The 19,088-nt window shown below is 56.6% G+C and overlaps 2 protein-coding genes across 5 annotated transcripts; both read right to left on the bottom strand.

The window, feature by feature from the left end:
- Positions 1–703: 703 nt before the first annotated feature.
- On the bottom strand, positions 704–7,478 carry LOC138110623 (hepatic and glial cell adhesion molecule-like). Of its 4 annotated transcripts, none has more exons than XM_069015755.1 (10): positions 7,176–7,478; positions 5,155–5,502; positions 3,733–4,002; positions 3,164–3,280; positions 2,862–2,963; positions 2,317–2,439; positions 2,025–2,117; positions 1,659–1,754; positions 1,382–1,454; positions 704–851 (listed from the first exon to the last, which is right to left on the bottom strand). In XM_069015755.1, the coding sequence occupies exons 1-10, from the start codon at positions 7,228–7,230 to the stop codon at positions 803–805; spliced, it is 1,326 nt and encodes a 441-aa protein (XP_068871856.1). In that variant the 5' UTR covers positions 7,231–7,478; the 3' UTR covers positions 704–802. The 4 variants fall into 4 exon arrangements, with proteins under 4 accessions (XP_068871856.1, XP_068871858.1, XP_068871857.1 ...); XM_069015757.1 differs by having other exon boundaries at positions 1,382–1,439; XM_069015756.1 differs by having other exon boundaries at positions 1,659–1,751.
- A 93-nt stretch (positions 7,479–7,571) lies between these two features.
- TMLHE (trimethyllysine hydroxylase, epsilon) lies at positions 7,572–18,500 on the bottom strand. The gene is made up of 8 exons (XM_069015759.1): positions 18,412–18,500; positions 14,758–14,930; positions 13,952–14,128; positions 12,980–13,259; positions 11,847–11,966; positions 11,072–11,308; positions 10,277–10,415; positions 7,572–9,417 (listed from the first exon to the last, which is right to left on the bottom strand). The coding sequence occupies exons 2-8, from the start codon at positions 14,927–14,929 to the stop codon at positions 9,286–9,288; spliced, it is 1,257 nt and encodes a 418-aa protein (XP_068871860.1). The 5' UTR covers position 14,930; positions 18,412–18,500; the 3' UTR covers positions 7,572–9,285.
- Between the last annotated feature and the right edge of the window lie 588 nt (positions 18,501–19,088).

Raw genomic sequence — 19,088 nt, 5'->3', positions numbered from 1 at the left:
CCATGTTGGGATCCAGGGTCAGGGCACTCCTGGTGGGTCTCCCTCTCACTTAACTCCTGACACGCACTGCATTCTCCTCCAGGTTTTTGGAGAGCAGTCCAAACTGTGGAAAACAGGATTTCTCCCCATTTTCTTGATCCAAGAAGCCCGGGAGCTGTGATTTTCCTACACGGGGACGGGAGGATGTGGGGGGATGAGATATGAATGTGATGCTGCCGGTTCAGGCAGGAAAATCCAAGGAGGAAGACAAGAAAAAATATAAATAAGGTGGATAAGGATTAAATAATAATATGGATAAGGAATAGTGGAAAAAAGGGATAAGGATCCATATGCCTGCTGGCCACGAGGAGCAAGACTTCCCCAGCCCCAGTGCACAGGCAGGACCCTGTGGGGAGCACCCAAATCCTGGCCCCATACTAAAGGGGACAGGCAGCAGATGGATTTAGGGGGAGATCACCCCAAAACATGCCTTGAAATATCTGCCCAGGGAGCGAGCAGCGAGCCGTGGAAGGGTGGGGAGGGTGCCTTGGGTTATCCACAAACATTAAATAAAGATAAACCAGTGAAACTCCTGCAGCTGCTCCTAAAGGGGCTTCAGGCCTTGGTTTTCTGGAGGAAGAAAGGGGAAATGTGCACTTGTCCTCCCTGGGTCTGTTTTAATTTTAAAAAAAGGCAGAATCAGGTTAATTTCATGGACATTTATTATGAGGATCATAGAGGAACCAAAACTGAGAGCCCTGAGCCCACTCAACCTGGGGAAAGGCTTGGGCTGGCTCAGCCAAGGGAGAACCAGCCCGATGGATCAGCTGGGAACGGGGTCCTTGGTGCCTGGCTGGGACATTTCGAAGGAGCTGGAAGGAAGAGGAGGGGGGACAGGCTGAGCATCAAAATCCTTCCCTGGGAGGGTGGGCAGGCCCTGGCACAGGGTGCCCAGAGCAGCTGTGGCTGCCCCTGGATCCCTGGCAGTGTCCAAGGCCAGGCTGGACATTGGGGCTGGGAGCAGCCTGGGACAGTGGAAAGTGTCCCTGCCATGGCAGGGGGTGGAACTGGATAATCTTAGAGTTCCCTTTCCACCCAAACCATTCTGTTAATCCATGAATCCAGGAGGAATTAAGGCTTGAAAGCTTCAGGCTGAGGTTGTAAGGGGGAGCTTTGAGTGGGGTCTCAAGGGCTTTGCTGGATGGGGACCCCACCAGAGCGTCCCCCTGAACCCAGCATGAGCCCAGGGGCTGCCAGGCAGTGCTGGGCTGAATCTTTCTTGGGGTCTGGGTCTTACACCAAAACACAGGGTGGTTTCTGTGTCCTGCCTCTTTCACTTCAAGGTGTACAAATTCACGTGGAAAATAGGGATTTATGTGGAAAATAGGAACAAAGGATCTACCTGACTTTGTCCGTCCAACAGACGTCACGGTCCTTCCGCCAGCCCTGCGTGGTGTGATCTGTGAAGGACAAATCTGTTCCCAGATCAGGAGAAGGTGTGAGAGGCACCAAGGACGGGGTGCTGTACTTGGGGTACCAGGGGACGGAAACGGTCAGTGGGCCCCCTTGGCCATGGGGGCTTCCCAAAGCCAAATAAAGCACTTCTAAATGATTCCTGTGGCTGCCGGATGGTGTGGGGACCCAGAGGCATTGGGAAGAGGATGAAGGAGCAGACTTACAGCAGAGGCCGATGGCGAGGAGCGGGAGGGCCGACACGGCCGCCGTGCTGACCACCAGGATGGTCACGTTCAGGAACTCGGTGCATCCTTCTGCTGCTGCCGGAGAAAACAGGAGCCAGCATGGAGCAGGGGGAGGGGAAGGAGGAAGGTGAGTTGCCACCATGAAAACACACACACACAAAATAGAAAATAAAATAGATGGAGGATGTGGAAACTGAATTTCGTTCCTGCCAAGATTTCACTTCCCCGAAAATCCCGGTTTGTTGGGTTGGTTTTTGGATGTTTATCTCCAACAGCCGAATTGAAGGGACGTGGGGATGACACGAGCTGTGGCCTCGGGGCAGTCCCTGGGGGATCTCTGCTCACCGTGGCGGTGGTAGATGTTCTTGATGAGGAAGGTGGTGGTCAGCACCACGGTCACCACGGCCCCCGGCGCGGCGTAGCCCATGGTGCGCTGTGCTGCAGAGGGAGACGGGAAAGGGGATGTGGAGGAGCGTCCCAGGGTGTGGGTGGGGGGCTGGCCTCACCCAGGCTCTGCTGTGGGATCCACCAGCCTGAGTCAGCACAGGAGTTCTCATTTTAAAAAGTCAGGGATGACGTTTGGGGCAGAGTAACCCCCCTTGGACCAGTTTGGGCCATCCTTGGTGGAACCGCTCACCCTTTTTGCTCTTCAGATGGTTGAAATCGGTGGGCTGGAAAATGACGGTGGTGGCCACCAGGAAGGTGACCACGGTGAGGTAGCTCAGGGCGATCTCGGGCAGGATGACAGCAACAGAAGGGCCTGAAAGACAACGGGACGAGGCAGAGACCCCGATGTTACACTGCCACCCCCTTCATCACCTGGTAACCCTGCACTACATCCCTCCCCACCCTCCTCTGACTCCCAGCCTTTCCTTGCAAGCGGCCTCTCCATTCTCTGATCATTTTACTGTCCTTGGGACTCATCCTGGGAACGGGCTCGGGGAAAAGGGGAATAACTGCATCAATTGTCCAGGGTGTGTGTAATGCACGTGGTGGCGCAGGCTCCCCCCGACCTGGAGATCACACCTGGATCACGAATTGCTCTGCAGGGGTCAATCACCCCACACCCCACGGCCTGACTCCCCTGTCCCCCCCTGCCTCCCTTTCTGGGCCCCACCAGACTCTGCATCTCCCACAGGGTCTGTCCCCCCTCCCTCCAGACCGCCCCACAGCCCCTCTGACCTTCCTCCCACATCCAGAGGATGCCGGCGGTGCCATCCAGGATGCAGGCGATGCACACCAGCCCGCAGGTGTAGGAGCTGAGCCACCTCCAGAGCTCCCCCCCTAAAACCCAGGGCAGAGCGGGGTGACCGCTGTGACCTCCGGGAATCCCGTGCCAGCCACCAGCCCCTCCTCAGGGTGGGCTGCAGCCCGTGCCCACCCCGATGCTGTGGGGTATCCCAGGACCTGGGGGTTCCCGCAGCAACGCTCTTTGCTCTCCCCCACCAGACAAGGGAAATGGGGTCCCGCTGCCCCCAACTCACTTATCCTGAGCTTTTCGGACTGGCAAACGGGAATAATTAATCCCCAGGCCGAGACAACAGCGAAGACCACAGCGACCACCGCAATCCTCAGGGTGTCCTTCAGGAGACGGGAGAGACCTGGGAAAGAGCGACCCCGAGGGACAGGACACGGGACATCAGCAGGACCAGTGCCACCGGCTCTGGTGGCCGCAGGCATCCTCCATCACCTCAGGGATGCTCCGTTTATCTCCCAGCTGGTGGCCAAATACCCTTCATGAAATGTCCAGCCTGGGGTGGGTGCTCCCCACAGGCTTCCCGGCTGCCCTCCCACTCGTGTCCTGCTCACATCACCTCGGCCAAGGGCCATCATTTTGGAGCTGCTCCCAGAGGGAACGGCCGATCTCCTGCCAAGGAGTGTGCCTCGGTGGGATCAGGGACTGGGAATGGCTGAGGATCATCCCACGATGGGCAGCTCCTGTCCACAGCGTGTGGGCACCACCCCCCGGGGATGGAGGCTGAGGGAGGGGATGGAAACCCTGAGGCATCCCCAGGGAAGGGAGGGGGGCAGGAGGAGCAGTGGGAGGTGAGACCTTCAATGGTGACGTTCAGGGAGGTCTCCTGCCAGCTTATCCCGTTGCTGGCGTTGCAGGAGTAGGAGCCGCAGTCCGACCTCTGGGCTGGCCTCAGGTACAGAACGCTGCGGCTGCCGGAGAGCCGGGAAACTCTGGCTGGGGGAAGCGGCTGCCCATCCTTCTTCCAGGTGATGTAGTCCACTCTGCCCTCTGCCACCTCACAGACAATCTTGCCAGTGGCCCGAGCCAGGAGAGCACTGGTCCAGAGCTGAGGGCGGGACACAGACCCTGGAAAGGGAACAGAGGCCCCAGCACTTCTCTCAGACACAGAACCACAAAATGGTTCAGGCAGGAAGGGACCTTAAAGCTCATTCCATCCCACCCCCTGCCATGGCAGGGACACCTTCCCCTATCCCAGGCTGCTCCAAGCCCCAGTGTCCAGCCTGGCCTTGGACACTGCCAGGGATCCAGGGGCAGCCACAGCTGCTCTGGGCACCCTGTGCCAGTGAACGTGACCTGGAGCATCCCTGATGGGCCTGTGGGCTGCAACTGCCACCACAGCATTTCCCTGGGGAAGTCCATCCTGCTGCTGCACTTTGCAGGACTGGTTTTTTTCCAGTTGAATCACTGCTTTTAATGGATGTGGGTAAATACAGAGCGTTTTGAAATGCGTCAGAAAATGAGAAAATAGGAGGGAAGGCAGCAGATCCCACTCGGACTGTGTGTGGTTGGAGGGAGAGGCAGGTGGTGAAGGGCTGCGGTGGCATTATGGCCATGGAGCAATCAGTGAGAGGCTGGATAAGCCAGAGCAAATTAAGGGAATTGCTGGGAGCAGTGCTGAGGAGGGACTTCTGGGCCCTTTCAAGTGCCTCTTATCTCTGTGGTGGCAGCTGGCGCCTGCAGAGGGCAAGGGGGACAGCCTGGGCTGAGGGGTGGTGGCTTCTCCAGAAACCTCAGCTCTGCTGGCTCTGCCAGGTGTCCCCTGGCAAAGGGCTCAGGGGAGGAACCCTGCAGGTGGCAGAGTCACAGCAGCCCACCAGTCCCTCCCTTATCCCACTGGTCCCTCCGTGCTCCCACTGGTTCTTCCATCCTGTTACTAGTCCCTCCATCATCCCTTTATCCTCCTGTCAGTCCCTCCATCCCTGCACTGAAGTGTGGAAAATGGGAGGGAATTGCCTTTCCAGGATGGAACTTGTCCCTCTGTCCCAGCCAGGCCCTTGGAAAGTCTCACTGGGCAGCACATCCAGATCTGCTCCCCTAGGACGGGTTGGGAACCTCTTTCCAGGGTCTCCACACAGGACAGGTGCAAACATGCTCAGGACTGGCCCATCAGCCCTGGCTCAAATCCCTTCTCCAACCCCCCTGGTCTGGCTCCTGGTCCCTGTGCAAATTCTGCTTGGATCCATTGCCCCACTCCTCCCTCCCAGCCCCAGCACTCACGGAGGACTTCCAGCTGGATTTCCCGGCTCTTCCTGTCTCCTGTGCTGACAGTCACTCTGTAGGTGCCACTGTCGCTTTCCTGGACATCCTCCAGTGTGAGTGATCCATTGGATGGGTGGAAAGTGGCTCGTCCTGTGTAGGGGGCGTGGATGGCGGGGGGGTGAGCCCCGCCATGGTGCTGCAGGATGGTGTGGGAGCTGCTGCCACTGCGGAATTCCCACTGCACGGAATCGCTGTGGGTGACGTTGTCCAGCCCAGGGAGCAGCACGGAGGATCCCACCGCAGCCGTGGCTCTCTGCTGGGGAGGTTCTGCTGCCTCCAGAGCTGGAGGGAACAGCACCAGCAGCCCTGAAGGGAGGAGAGGGGTGGGGATGGGGCTGGGAGAAACTGCTACAGGGAAAGGTGTCCCTTTGGTGGAATGAGCTTCTCCTACCTGGGTTTTGTCATACTGATCTGATATCCAGGGCTCATTCCCAATGCATAGAGCCCTGGAATGGTTTGGGTTGGAACTGAACTCAAAGCCCATCTCATTCCAACTCTGCCACTCACAGAGACACCTTCCCCTAGACCAGGCTGCTCCAAGCCCTGTTCAGCCTGCCTTTGAACACTTCCAGGGGTGGGACAGTCACAAAATTCCTGGTTTTGTTTGGGGCTGAACGTGTCCACATGCTCCCAGCAGTGCAGGATGCAGCCGTCTTCCCGAAATTTCTGGGCTTGTCAGGACTGGGGCTCTAACAGCTGCTCAAGGACTTTAGGAGGAGCTGCTGTGGGGAGGTCACAGCTCCCAGAGCTCCATCCCCAGTAAAGAGGATTCCAGGAAAGAGGAGAGGGGCAGGAAGTGGCAGAGGGAGCGGGAGAGCTCCCAGCTCCTGTGGCTCTGGAGCCGGGCAGGGCGGCCCAGGGATCCTCACAGGCTGTGTTTGCTCTCAGCCCTGTCTCTCAGCTCCTGCCCTGATAAGCACCTGTTCCCCTGCATTCCCACTGCACCTGCCAGGCAATCGGCCCTGGAAACTCCTGCTGCTCCCACAGGGAATGGTGCAGCACAGGTGGGAAGGAAAAGAAGTGGGACAATCCAGGTGAGTCAAGTTCATCAGGAGATTTTAATTTCTCTCACTTATAACCTCGAAAGGCAGGTGTTTTCATGCTTGCCTGTCCCCCAAAGTGTAGATGTGGAGGAAGAAAATACAATTTAATTACTAAAAAGTCTTTTTCTCTGAAAATTTTCTTTTTTTTCTGCTGAGAAAACACTATTTCTAGAGAACAGAACCATGAGCGGAAGGAAAGAGGAAAACACTCCATCTTTTACAGCTGCAATGGCCAAAACTCATCCTACAGACACTGAGAGCTCCCTGCCACCATCCCAAAATCAAGCTGTGGGGTACTGGGCTTCCTTTCTATTTTAGATGCTCATCCTGAAAACCTCTGTCCGTTTGGATCCAGCACAGGCTGCCCAGAGCAGCTGTGGCTGCTCCATCCCTGGAAGTGTCCAAGGCCAGGTTGGGCAGGGCTTGGTACAACCTGGGGGTGGAATGGGATGAGCTGTAAGGTCCTTTTCCACCCAAACCCTGTCATTCCACGGTTTGTGTTTCAAGGCAGCCAGTGACTATTGAAGGAGCACAGTGAAAATGCTCACACGAGTTTGACTGCAGTAAAGTTTGTGGTTTTAAAAACATCACGTATCTTTACATACATATTTTTGACACAAACACACGTGCTAACACATACCCCTCTGTTTCTGTGTCAGCACACCCATCAGCCCCACCACAAATCTGGCTGCAGCACTTTTATCCCCGGAGCTGTGCCTGGCTCTTCCTCCTCCTCTCCCCCTGGACAAACGCACCTTTGCCTTCCAGGTTAAGCCTTTTACCCACCTAAAGAGTCTGGCCCAGAGCTCCCCACGCTCGGCTCCGAAGGGATTTGGAAGAGGCGAGGACCCGGCGTGGAGCCCCGGGGCCGGCCCCGGCTCCCAGCCCAGCCCAGCCCAGCCCAGCCCAGCCCAGCCCAGCCCGGGGCCACCTTACCTGCGAGGAGCACCCAGGCGGTGCCCAGCAGCTCGGCGGGACGGCACAGCAGCATCTGCCAAGGGAACGCGGCCCCAAATTGCCCCGATCTCAAATATCCCCTTGAAATCCCACGCCGTGCTGAGAGCCGCAGGTGCGGCTGAGCCCTGGGATGGATTCCCGGTGCCGCGGCTATTCCCAGCCTGTTCTCCTGCCGATTCCCCTCCCAGAGCCTTTCCCGGCAGCAGTGGCAGCTCCCGCTGTCCCCGCGCCGGCCGCTCCCCGGCTGGGAAGGAGCTGCCGCTGGCTCCGGCACTGCGCCGGGATCGATCGGCGGCTCCGGCGGCACCGCTCACCTTCGGCCCGGGGCTCCGGCGACACCTTTTGGTGGAAAATACCTTTTCTGTGGGCAAACCGTTCTCTTTTTTGTACAAGCTTTTATTAATATCGTTGGGATTATGGCGATTCCTTCAGTAAATTGTGACTCCAACTCAGAATCTCTCCTAGTGTTTTTCCTCCACTACGGAAAAGGGGGTGGCTGGAGGGGGCTTAATTTTCCTGCTGAGTTTTAAAATCGGCACAGCTGGCTCTTCTCCGAGGAGAATCCAGGCTCCTGCCGGGATCCAAGGCTGCTAGTGGGAGCAGTACCTCCCAGGGCAGCTCACCAGGCACCCCCTGCCCAGCCTCGGCTCAGAAATCCGTCTGAGCCCTGCCCACTCCCCGCGGCTCACCGGGGATGGGAAGCACTGGGAACACTAAGACTGGGAGCATCAGGGAGCTCAGCCCACAGCCAGAGCAGGTTCCAGGAGTGTCCTGGCGCCGGGATCTCTACATTCAGTGTTTGGATTAAACAAAGGCAGCAGGTTTAGCACTGGGCACCTGCCCTGAGGACACGGAGCACCTCACACAGCACAGCCAGGGGGAGCGGGCCTAGCCCTGCTTTAGGGTCTGGTCAGAGCAGAAAAATAGGGCCCAAAAATAGGGCAGAATGAAAAATTCTGTAACAGCAAGATTTGCTTTTGTTCCTTACCCCGTGGCCCTTCAGTGTGTCACATCCCAGTTTACTTCCCCAGCTCCCAGGAGCTGAAAGGCACCTCTGAGTTACACTCAGAGCAGAATTTTGGGGAAAAAATACACCCAAAGAGTGAGGTTTGTGCACCAGAGTGTGTGATGGTGACCTAAGGCCGATTCCTTAAGAAAGGATGGAAGAGGAGGCATGGAGGGAAGTTTGTCAGAAGTCCTGTGGCTGCTGAGCGTTGCCCTCAGCACAAGTGCAGTGCAACAGGCAGAGGGAACAGCAGCACAGCAGGACTGGAAGCCAAGGAAAAGTGGGAATTCCATCCCTCATCTAACACGGTCACCTCTGCTTCCCAACATGCAGATCTTGCTGCTTTCCCTTTCCCTTTTCTCTAACCTAAACCTTCTCAGAAATGCCCAAAGTACACCAGGATCTCTCCAGGCAGCTTGGCTTGGATCAGTGAGAAGAGACAAGACCCCAGAGATTTCCATTCTGCTCTCCTAAAAGTCCCCAAACACTGGCAGCTGAAAAAAAGGCCAAACAGGGAATAATGCAAAGCTTCCAGATCCTGAAGGCACTTGCTTGGAGGAGCACTTCCCGAGGTGGGATTAACCCAGCTGAGCCACCCTGGCTGCGAGCACCGACAGCAAGAGCCACCTGTGCTCAAAGGCAGAGCGTGGTCCCAAATAATGGTCCCACAACCTTTGGTTTCCCCCTCTCCTGAGCAAGCCCTGGGAGCTGCTTGGGGAGGGTGGAAGTGTCTGAGGTATTGCAGTGTCTTTGTGGTGCTGAGGCACCGGCACAGAGGGCCTGGAGTGTCTGGGGGGCACCAGCTCAGCTGGCCTGGCATGGAGTGGGGCTGGGGGCTCCTGCCTCTCCCAGGGGTGGGACTGGGGGGCTCCTGCCTCTCCCAGGGGTGGGACTGGGGGGCTCCTGCCTCTCCCAGGGGTGGGATTTGGGGCTGCTGGCCTCTCCCAAAAGTTGGGTTGAGGGGTTGCTGGCTTCTTCCAAAAGTGAGACTGGGGGCTGCAGCCACTCCCAGAGGTGAGACTGGGGGCTTCTGCCTCTCCCAGGGGTGGGGCTGGGGGCTGCCCGGCTCCCTGGAGGGCTGAGCTAGGCCTGCAGCCCCAGCAGGCGGGCGGTGTTCAGCACGTCGTCCCTCGTCAGGTAACAGCCGCAGAGCTGCCGGTACCCCGTGAACGCTTCCCGGCCGTGCAGGACACGCCAGTTATCCACAAACAGGGCCTGCAGGGAAGGGAAAAGGGCATCAGGAGGAGAGAAACCACAGCAGGCAGGGCCAGGAGCCTCTGGCAGGCAGGTCCTGGGGATCCCTGAAGACTGGAAGAGCAGGTAAGGGTGTGCCACAGTGGGCACGAGCCTCCTGTTCCACACTGGCACTGGTGAGGCTACAGCCAGCTGCTCATGGCATCCAGCACAGCTCTTTCTGGAGCCACCCCAGAAACACATTTTGGGGTTTCTTTGCTTTTCTACTGGAGAGGAGATAGTTCACCAGCAATAGACAGTGGCCATCTTGTCACTGAATCCCAGAATGCTTGGGTTGGAAGGAACCTTAAAGCCCATCTTTTTCTACCCCCTGCCATGGGCAGGGACACCTTCCACTATCCCAGGCTGCTTCAAGCCCCATCCAACCTGGGTTTGAACACTTCCAGGCATGGGGCAGCCCTGACCTCCTGCCTCTGCAGTGTCACCTACCCATGCAAGGGCTCAAATAAAACCTCAGAACTGTAATTTCTTCTGGAAGAAGTGAAAGCCTGAACATTTAGTGTTCCGGCCTCTCTGCTCCTGAGGATTCTCATTGCAGAGGCTGGAAATGGGGACTAACTTTCCTCAGAGGCAGAGCTTGAACTAAACATCTCTGCCCCACCTGGAAGCTCATGCTGCTTCAGGAAACAAGGGAAACACACACAGAGGCACTACTGTAACTTCAGAGCACCCAGAAAGAGGAAAACTGCTGGATCCGGCAGTGCCCAGACACCAGCACACCCACAGAGCACCCTGCCTTTCTCCCTGTGCCAAACCCACAGGATTCAGCTCCCCAGTCCCACCCTGGACCAGTCCCAGAGGATGCAGCTCCAGGTCCCACCTTGCCTGGCTTCAGCTTGACCCAGAGCTCGTTGTCGGGCCGGCGCAGCTCGGCGGTGAGGGCGCGGTGCGCGTGGTACCAGCGGCGCACCACGTCATGGGGCACCGTGTTGATCACGGCACGGTCGTAGTTGTTGTACCTGCAGGGAGAGCAGAGACAAGAGACTGCCCAACGTGGCTCCAGCTGCTTCCAAGAGACCCTCAAGAGCCCGTGGGATTAGCTGGTATTTAATGGAGGCTCTGGAGGTGACCAGAGAGGTTGTGCTGCCAGCACAGGACTTTTGGGAACATGGCACTGAGGGCAGCAGGAGTTTACTGTCAAGTGTAAACCTGTTCTTCCTGGTTTTCCATGGAAGGACATGGCAAGACTGAGAGCTGTTTAGAATGGAAGTGCAAAGCAGTGCTGGACAACCTCCAGAACTGAGCCACACTGTCATTTCAAAAATCAGCCCAAGATCCCTTTGGAAGGGCTCACTGTGCTCTCCCTGCTCCCTGTGTGCCAGGAGAGTTTCTAGGGGCTTCTCCAGAGAAGGGCTGAATTCTTCTCCATCTCGAATGGAATGGGATGAGGGCTTGGAGCTGAAGGGAGAATGCCAGGAGCGAAAAATCAAAGCTCAGCACCGACACCCATCTCTGTATCAGCGGTGCTGACGCTTCCTCTAAAGCAGGAGAAACACAGGGCGCTCTGTGGTTTCATCCCTGCTCCTCAAAGACACACTGGCTTTTAGTCCATGGAATGTCCTGGAAAAACACCCCCACAACGCGCTCTCCTCCCCAGAGGCCTCCTGGGCGTTACCTGATGAGGTAAAGCTCGTTGTTCCAGGGGTACACGTTGAGCACCGGCCCCACTCCGATCATGTGGTTGTGGCAGCCGCCCACGCTCTCCACGTACTCGTGCTTGAGGGGCACCTTGGCGAGCAGCTCGAAGTGCTCGGGGGCCCGGCGCAGCACCTGCTCGGCCGCGTGGAACCCGTCCACCAGCAGCGTCCGCCCGCCCGTGCCCTCGTGCTTCAGGCAGTGGAACACCTGGATGCTGCATGGAGACAGAACCCAAGAGGAATGACCATGGCTGCCTGTCCCTGGGCAGAAGGTGCGCCCCAAGGACACGGCCAGGTGTGGGTGGATGCACCACCTGCACCTGCTGTTTCTCCGGACCCAATCCCATGCGTTTTGCTGGGTGAGGAGGCAGAAAACTGCCAGGGCTGCTTCCCAAACCCAGTGACACGAGTCTGGGAGACGTCAGGAGCTGCAGGATGAAGCCCATGTCAGCCAAAATCCAAACCCAAAGAGGCTGTGGCTGCCCCATCCTTGGAAGTGTCCAAGGACAGGCTGGATGGGCCTTTGAGCAACCTGGGATAGTGGAAGGTGTCCCCTGCACGGGGTGGGACTGGATGGGCTTTAAGGTCCCTCCCAACACAAACCAATCTGGGGTTCTGTGATCAGACAGGCCCCAGAATTGCTGCAGTACATCCCATCAGGAGCTCTGGAGACAAGGACATTGTGCTGGCATTGCTCCCTCCTGCTCCTGCCCCCCATGTCTGGGCAGCAGCAGCAGCAGCAGCAGCTCGTACCCACAGGGCTCCTGGAAGTAGGTGGTGTCCGTGTGCCGATCCAGGGCCAGCTTGGTGTAGGCTGTGTCTCCCCGGGAGAAGTCAGAGGTGAAGTACCACATCCTGCCATAGATGGTCTCCCTGGAAAACAGACGGGCACGTATCATGGATCAGTGTCCGGGCAAGGCACAGCCTCCCCTGCACTTGAGTTATTCCCCTCTGTCCCATGCACAGAGTCATTAAAGCAGAGCAACTTCACAAAATTCACATTGTCAGGGATGGTGCTTCTAATCCCTCTTCTGGTGTTCGACTCCTCTTTTTCCTCCCCAAAAGGCTGCTGGTGACGAGTCTTCCCCTCCACAAATGCCAATGTTTCCACACCAACCATCATCCCCAGTCATGGAAGTGACACGAGGAGCTGCCTGAGTGCAGCCAGCCCTTACCTGTATCCACACAGGGCTGCCCAGTAATTCCATTCCTTCTTCCCAGAACCCTACTTTCACTGCCTCTCCCTGCCAGCAAGCACAGCAGGGAAGGGACAGCAGGCAAGGCCAAACAGCACTCGGGGGCTACAGGGAGAGGGTGCCTGGAGACAAAAGCCAGCTGGATATTAGCTAGAGCCCCTTGTTTCTATGTCATTAACAGGAATGGGCCCAGGCAAATCAAACTTTCTACAGCTTGGATAAAGCCCCAAACTGAGCCCCTGGCCTGCCATGCTGGTCACAAACACAAACCCAGCACAAACTCCTCTCATTGCTCTTATTTAGCAAGAGCTCCAACTGGTTTTTGATCTCCCTGGCTCCCAGGGCCAGGCTGCCCTCGCGACCCCTCAAGTCATAACAGGAAATGTCTCTCCTTGCAAAGCTCTGCTCTTCCCAGACAGCCACTTCCTTCAGTCCCTCCCCTCTGCACAGTCCCACTATTACAAAAGTCATTGGATGCTCTGGGGCAGCTCCATAACTGAGTGACTCCCAGCTCTCCCATAAAGCAGATCCCACAGTGGGATCCTCCATCCCAGGTCAAGTGGAGGCTGTAGAAGACCCAAAGTGTTTGTCTGCAAACCAGGCTGTGCCACAGAAAACACAGGGTAAGGAGGCAGCAGCTTTCCAAACAAAAAGAGAACAAGCCTACCCTTCCCAGGATAGCCCAGATACCTGATTATGCTGATCCTCTCTGCCAAGATTTCCGTGTCCTCCTTGGTGGGAGTGACATTCTCCACAAAAGCAATCCCGTACAACAAGAAGTTCTGCAGGAATTCCTTCAGCCCCTCGTCTGTCTCCAGGAAGCTCCGGCAGTCGACAGAGGGGACCTGGGCTTGCCGGTAGATCTCAGCATTCCAGAGGATGCGGGGGTGCATGACCTGCTGCTTCTGCCCCTCGTAGCTGTTCCTCACCAGCCACTCCAGCCCGTACCGTGTCACGTGTCCGTCCGGCCCTGGCACAGGGGCAAGGGCAGAGTCACCAAATGCCACTGACCAGCCTGAAATCGTGGCACCCGTCAGCCCAGGACAGGCCTCACCCTTGTCACCTGTCTGGGGATGGGCTCTTTGCACCCTGCTGCCACCTAAAATAGGATCTGTAAGGGCATGAGTCCTAAAGGTGTTGCCATTGCTGCCACAACTCCAAATTCAGGGCAGCTGCTGCAACCCCCTCCAAATTCCCAGCCAACCATCCGTAGTGGTTTTGGTTTTTGATGACAGGACTCCAAGGACAATCAAAGCTCTGAAGTCAAGCCCTCAAGTAAAGGCAAGCTCCACCAAAAGGAAGAAAGCAGCTGGGAAAGTGAGGAGAAAGGATGGAAAATGGACATTGTGAGCAGGGCTGACAGCTGCTCACACAGGCTGGGCAAGGAAAAGAGAACCAACCGTGCCATGCCCCATCTGTTCACCACCTGCACTGCTGGGGGAGTTGGACCAAACCAGACACTGCACACACACAGAAAGGGCTGGGGGAGGAAAACCACATCAATTTGATGCTGAGCTGTGTTCACAGCGAGAGCAGCGTTTAAAGCCTGCTCACAGCTCAGTCTCTTCCCAGACAGGCAGATTCCGGATAAAGCTGCCCTCTCCCAGCACAGAGGGATCCAGCAGCACGCTCCCTCCACAACAGGAGGAGCTCAGGACTCACAGGTGAGGAAGAGCGTGGTCTCGTCCACCCGCACGGCCTGGGGCCGGATGGCCAGGTCCACGCTGGCCGTGTCCAGGCTGCGCTGGTTGGTCTTGGCGTTGTAGCAGGAGGCGGAGCGGCAGTGGTCCCGCAGCCACACGAAATCCAGGCGCATCAGGGTGCTCCCGTACCTCAGCTCTGCCAGGGATGGGAGCAGAGGATGCTTTGGGGCAACAGGGAGGACAAACAAAGCCAAGAACTGAAGCCCAGTTCCACACCTTATCATCCCAGTTACAGGGGATGCAGTGGTACCCCTTGACATAACTTGTCACGTGAGGAAGACCTGGCAGAGGATCTTGTCAAAGGCCTGGCTCTTCTGCTTGGAGCCACTGTGTGAAATGCTGAGCAATTCCCTTTGCTTGCAGGTGACTCGGAGTACTGAGGTCCTGCTGGCCTCAGCTGCCGTCACCCTGCACAAGGTGGGGCAGGAGAGGTGGGCACACACCAGAGCTGAGGGGGGCTCTGCCATGGAGAGCCTGAGCATGGCACAGAAAATGGTGCCTGACAGGGCAAAGCTCAGACAGTTTCTGTTCAGGAATCCCTGGATTTGATTACTGATTTAGCACTGCCTCACTTGTCATAGAAGACAAGGCTGCTCCATCCTGCCTTTGGGAATTCCTGAAGGAAACATGAAACAGCCCCAGTGTGCATCCCTCTAACGCAGGCTATTTCAGAAGGAAAACACAAATCATTCCAGGCAACAAGGGCTGGAAACTTTCCCTGCTGTCCCTGGTCAGAGCAGGAACACCCACACCCAGCACACCTACCGAGATGGTCCTGGTGCAGCTGCCAGGCACACCGGGGGGCCGCCGGGGCCGTGGGGCAGCAGCGCACCGGGGCAGCCGGGACGGGCCTGAGCTCCTGGGACAGCCACGGCCAGCGACGTCCGGTGCTCCCACGCTGCCCCCGGAGCAGCCACGCCAGCCTCTGGCACCACATCCTGGCAGTCAGGAGAGAGGGGACAAGGTGACTTGGATGTGATACTCTGTCCTAAACCCCAGCAGGACACAGCCCTGAGCAGACACAAAGGACAGGCTGGGAACCTGTGAGGGTGGGCAGGCCCTGGCACAGGGTGCCCAGAGCAGCTGTGGCTGCCCCTGGATCCCTGGCAGTGTCCAAGGCCAGGCTGGATGAGGCTTAGAGCAGCCTGGGATCGTGGAAGGTGTCCCTGCCCATGGCAGGGGGTGGAATGGGATGAGCTTTAAGGTCCTTTCCAACCCAAAGCATTCCATGATTCTGTGATTTACCAGGCAAAGCCATTCCAGGAGCTGTGCTCAACACTCTTGTGCAAAACAGTGGCAAAGCCTCATCTCTGAGGGTCTTGTCCCCCCTCCAGCATTCCCAGTTTGAATTCACCATTCCTGGATGGAACTGCAGCAATTGGGGAAGCAAAGTGACCTTGGTTAGGGAAGCAGTAACAGAGGAATCCAGTAATTAGGTCAGTTCTAGAAAAAGCAGGCAAAACAATGAGGAGGAGGAAGATCTCTGCTGCTGGTGAAGGACACAGCTGGCATGGAGGAGAAACCACCGTGATTAATTTTAGGATAGAGATTAGAAAGCAATTTCTCAGAGGGAAATTTGTAACAACTCTTCAGTGCAAAGAGCAAGGGCAAAAACCTGACAAGTTTTAGGAGATGAAGCCTCAGTCTAAATGCCTGTCATGTTTATGAATTTCTGGGGGCCAGGTCTAAACCCAGCAGGATTTTAACAGCACTTTGAAGTGCACTGAAATGTGGCCTCTCTGGATAAGACACAGGCTCAGAAAGCATTTCTTATCCTAGACTTCTGATTTTCCCTCATTTTCTTATCTGGAGAGTCCAGGCACCGGAGCTCTGGCTGTCCACGCTGCTTCTGCTCTGCAGAGATCTCAAAAGCTGCTGATAACAACCAAATCCACAGAGGTGCTGCACTCCCAGCCAACAGCTTGTTAGGCAGGGATGAAAGAATGCAGACATCTCCAGGGAGAAGAAGTGTGAATGTTTCAGAAGAGAAGGTCTGAGATGGAGGCACACTGACACACTTCAGCCATGGAGCCCTTTCCATGAGGAATTTTCCCAACATCCAACCTAAACCTCCCCTGGCACAGCTTGAGGGTATTTCCTCTTGTCCTGTCCCTTGTTACCTGGGAGAAGAGACCAACCCCCACCTGGCTCCAGCCTCCTTTTCCAAGACATCCATTTCCTGTTCCCGCTCCCCAGCTTTGACAATCTGGGGTAGGAAAAGGAACGAGCCCCATTTGATGCACAAACCTCAGAACCAAGTGAATAAAACCTACAGCTACAAACTCCAGGAGCTGCCCCTGATGCTGATCAGCTTTAAAAGCTTAAAGAAATTATTTAAATGCCTGAACCAACGACTCACAAAGCTTAGGATTATCTGAGAGAGGGAAGCTCTGTCCAGTTCGCCTTTTGGAAAACAGAAGGAATCTTGTTTGCACACACAAACAGGACCCAAAATGCCAGGAAAGGCTCACCCACAAACCCATTTAGCACATGGCCTGTGCCTGGGGCAGCTCCAGCCTTAGTTTGATCTTTCCACATACATTTCTTTTATCTCCTCCTCTCCCAGTATCAAAACTGAGCAGGGAATTAACACAGGTAATGGGAAGTGACCCAGATAGTTAAACCTAATCAGGGACATCTCGTGCTGCTCTTACTGGAAGAAAACACCACAGGCAGCTCACTGAGAGCCTTAAATTCAATCTTTCCAAGAGATACTAAAACTAAGAGGCATTACTCCCCCAGATCTGTATGATTGGGGAGGATTTACATTTTTTTGTTGTTTCATCAGAGCTAACAGCTGGATGAGCTACGTGAACAGCAAACTCTCTTCCTGCACCTCCTGCTACCTCACCTTTATGCTTTATGCTGTCCAGACACCTGGGCAGCAGTGAAATGAGAGAATTCCAGAGCACATTTCCCTCAGAATTCAAAGAGAAAGGGCAGGAGGGAGAAGACATCAAGTTCTCAGAGCATAAACACACAAGGTGGGTGACACAGGAGCAGGCACAGAACACACAGGATGAAGGAGAGAAGAGTGCTGGAGGGAAAAGCAGAAACTTCAGCTCTGTTGTGGTTTGAGGAATTCCCATCAGTCTCTGGAGAAAAAGGACAGGAGATGCTGTGGAAGGAGCAGAAAGGAAGGCTGGGTTTCACAAGCCCTGCAGTTTGTCTCACAAGAAACATTTTAAGGAAACAAAACTGGGTTTAACCTCTCTGAGGAAAAGCCACAGTCCCCATTTTGGGCAAAGGAAATGCTGAAAAAATGAGTGACCAAATAGTTTCAGCAATGGGAACATCTGAGAAAGGAGAAACCCCACAAATCTGGAGGCTTTCGCCAGCTTTTAGCCAAACCCTCCTGGGCACGGGACGACCCCACTGCCCTCCCTGCCCTGCTCCAGCACTCCCAGCCTGTTTGTGCAGCTCCTCGGAAAAAAACTGGGAGTTTTCCATTAAAAACATCTCGAACATTCAGCTGCTCACGCTCACATGGCCATTTTTACTTCTGGAAGCACCTGGCTAGAGCCAAGGTTTCTGATCCATACAGGAAGATGTCAGTAGCACAACAGCTCAAAGAGAGAGAAAAGAATTTGGGTTTTGATGCTCTGGGATCCTTTAACCTGACAGCTCTCCCTGCAGTGAAGGAACACCAAGAAAAAGAGGAATTCTGCAAAGGCTGAGCTGCCCTGAGGGCTCTGCCAGGGCCAGAGGAGCCGAGAGCACAACCCCAGGTGACAAACCAGATCCCCCAGGATGGCAGCACCTCTTGGACAGGACACAGGCAGAGTTTAACAGCCTGAGCTGACTCAGTTAATTACAATTAATTACCACAGAGACAAAAAGCAGACTGGCTGTTCCCTGCTGAGCTCCTGCCCTCACCCTGCAGACAACTCCATCAGATCTCAGCTGTCAGGAACCAGATTCCCCTTCCAGCCCTTCCCCACATGGGATTTCAATGAAATTAAGGAGCTAATAAAGACATCCCAGGCACTGCCAGCTTCACAGCTACTTCATTTTCCTGGAAGCAAAGGGAATTATCTGCTCACCCCATGTTTCACACTGACTCCAGGCCCCATTCCCAGAACCTTATTCCAGCCTCCTGTTTGCATCTCTCCCAAGCAAAGCCTTTCCAGGCCACACAGCTCAACAGAAACAAGTCCCAGTTCCTGTTTTTTTCCAGCAAAGCAGCCAGCCCTGGTGGTAGAACCCCCACAGAGGAGTCACTGCAATAAACTCCTATTGCTAAATTACTTGATGCTCTGGGTCCTGCCTGGGCAAAGAGGAGCCAGGCAGCTCTCCCGGGCAGGGAGGGGTTGTGTTTTTCCAGGGAATGGGGGAAAACAGCTCTGCCCACGAGCTGCAGCCTTCCATTCCTCTTCCATGGGATCGTAATCCCTGGGTGAGCCCCGGGCCCGTCGTTACCTGGGACCCTGCGAGCGCCGGGCGGAGCTGGGGGATGATGGAGCGAGGCTCCGGCCGGGCTGGGGCTGCGGGATGGATCACGGAGCGGCTCTGCCCGAGGGAATTCCGCGGCGTCTGCGCTGGTGCTCCCGGCTCTTCCCTGCTCCTTCCTCCTCCTCCTCCTCCTCCTCCTCCCTCTCCCTGCGCCCACCAGGCCGAAAGCGCCGCTCGGAGCTTTTCCACATCGGCCGCTGCTGCCCGAGGGAACCGGCGTCTCGCTGACCCTTTAGAGAGGGAAAAAAACCAAGGAAAAAAAGCTACGTTGCAAACGGGTCCCTCGCCGAGGGGGCCCAAGCGCAGCCCCCGAGCCCCGCGGGCGGGACGCGCCCCGCTCCGAGCCCCGGGGCTGCGGGGCACCGCGACCGCCGCGCCCCGCCTCGGCCCCCGACCCACCTCGGCGGCTCCCCGGCCCCCCGGCGCGGCCCCGGCGCCTCGGAGCGGCGTTGCCGGGCCCCAAAGCCCGCGGGCGGCGGCGGGACCGGGCCGGGAGCGGGGCCGGGCCGGGAGCGCGGCCGGGGCCGCCTCAGGCCGCCCCGGGGCGGGGCCGCCGCGCCGAGCGCCGCCGCCATAGAGACGCGCGGGGCAGAGCGTCCGCAAACCATAGAGGCGGGTCGGAGGGGGCCGGCGGGAAGCGGGAC

Source organism: Aphelocoma coerulescens, chromosome 4A (genome assembly GCF_041296385.1).
Source record: "Aphelocoma coerulescens isolate FSJ_1873_10779 chromosome 4A, UR_Acoe_1.0, whole genome shotgun sequence".
NCBI classification, from domain to species: domain Eukaryota; kingdom Metazoa; phylum Chordata; class Aves; order Passeriformes; family Corvidae; genus Aphelocoma; species Aphelocoma coerulescens.
The sequence above is the reverse complement of the archived record's forward strand: the minus strand, read 5'-3'. Positions and strand labels throughout refer to the sequence as shown.

Excerpts from the sequence above, each read along its gene's own strand:
- LOC138110623 (XM_069015755.1), bottom strand. The coding sequence starts at position 7,230 with ATGCTGCTGTGCCGTCCCGCCGAGCTGCTGGGCACCGCCTGGGTGCTC. Across the intron at positions 2,118-2,316 it reads CCATCTGAAGAGCAAAAAGG|CACAGCGCACCATGGGCTAC; the intron begins GTGAGCGGTTCC and ends CTCCCTCTGCAG. Across the intron at positions 1,755-2,024 it reads GAACATCTACCACCGCCACG|CAGCAGAAGGATGCACCGAG; the intron begins GTGAGCAGAGAT and ends TTTCTCCGGCAG.
- TMLHE (XM_069015759.1), bottom strand. The coding sequence starts at position 14,929 with ATGTGGTGCCAGAGGCTGGCGTGGCTGCTCCGGGGGCAGCGTGGGAGC. Across the intron at positions 13,260-13,951 it reads GACCACGCTCTTCCTCACCT|GGCCGGACGGACACGTGACA; the intron begins GTGAGTCCTGAG and ends CCCCTGTGCCAG. Across the intron at positions 11,309-11,846 it reads TACTTCCAGGAGCCCTGTGG|CATCCAGGTGTTCCACTGCC; the intron begins GTACGAGCTGCT and ends GTCTCCATGCAG.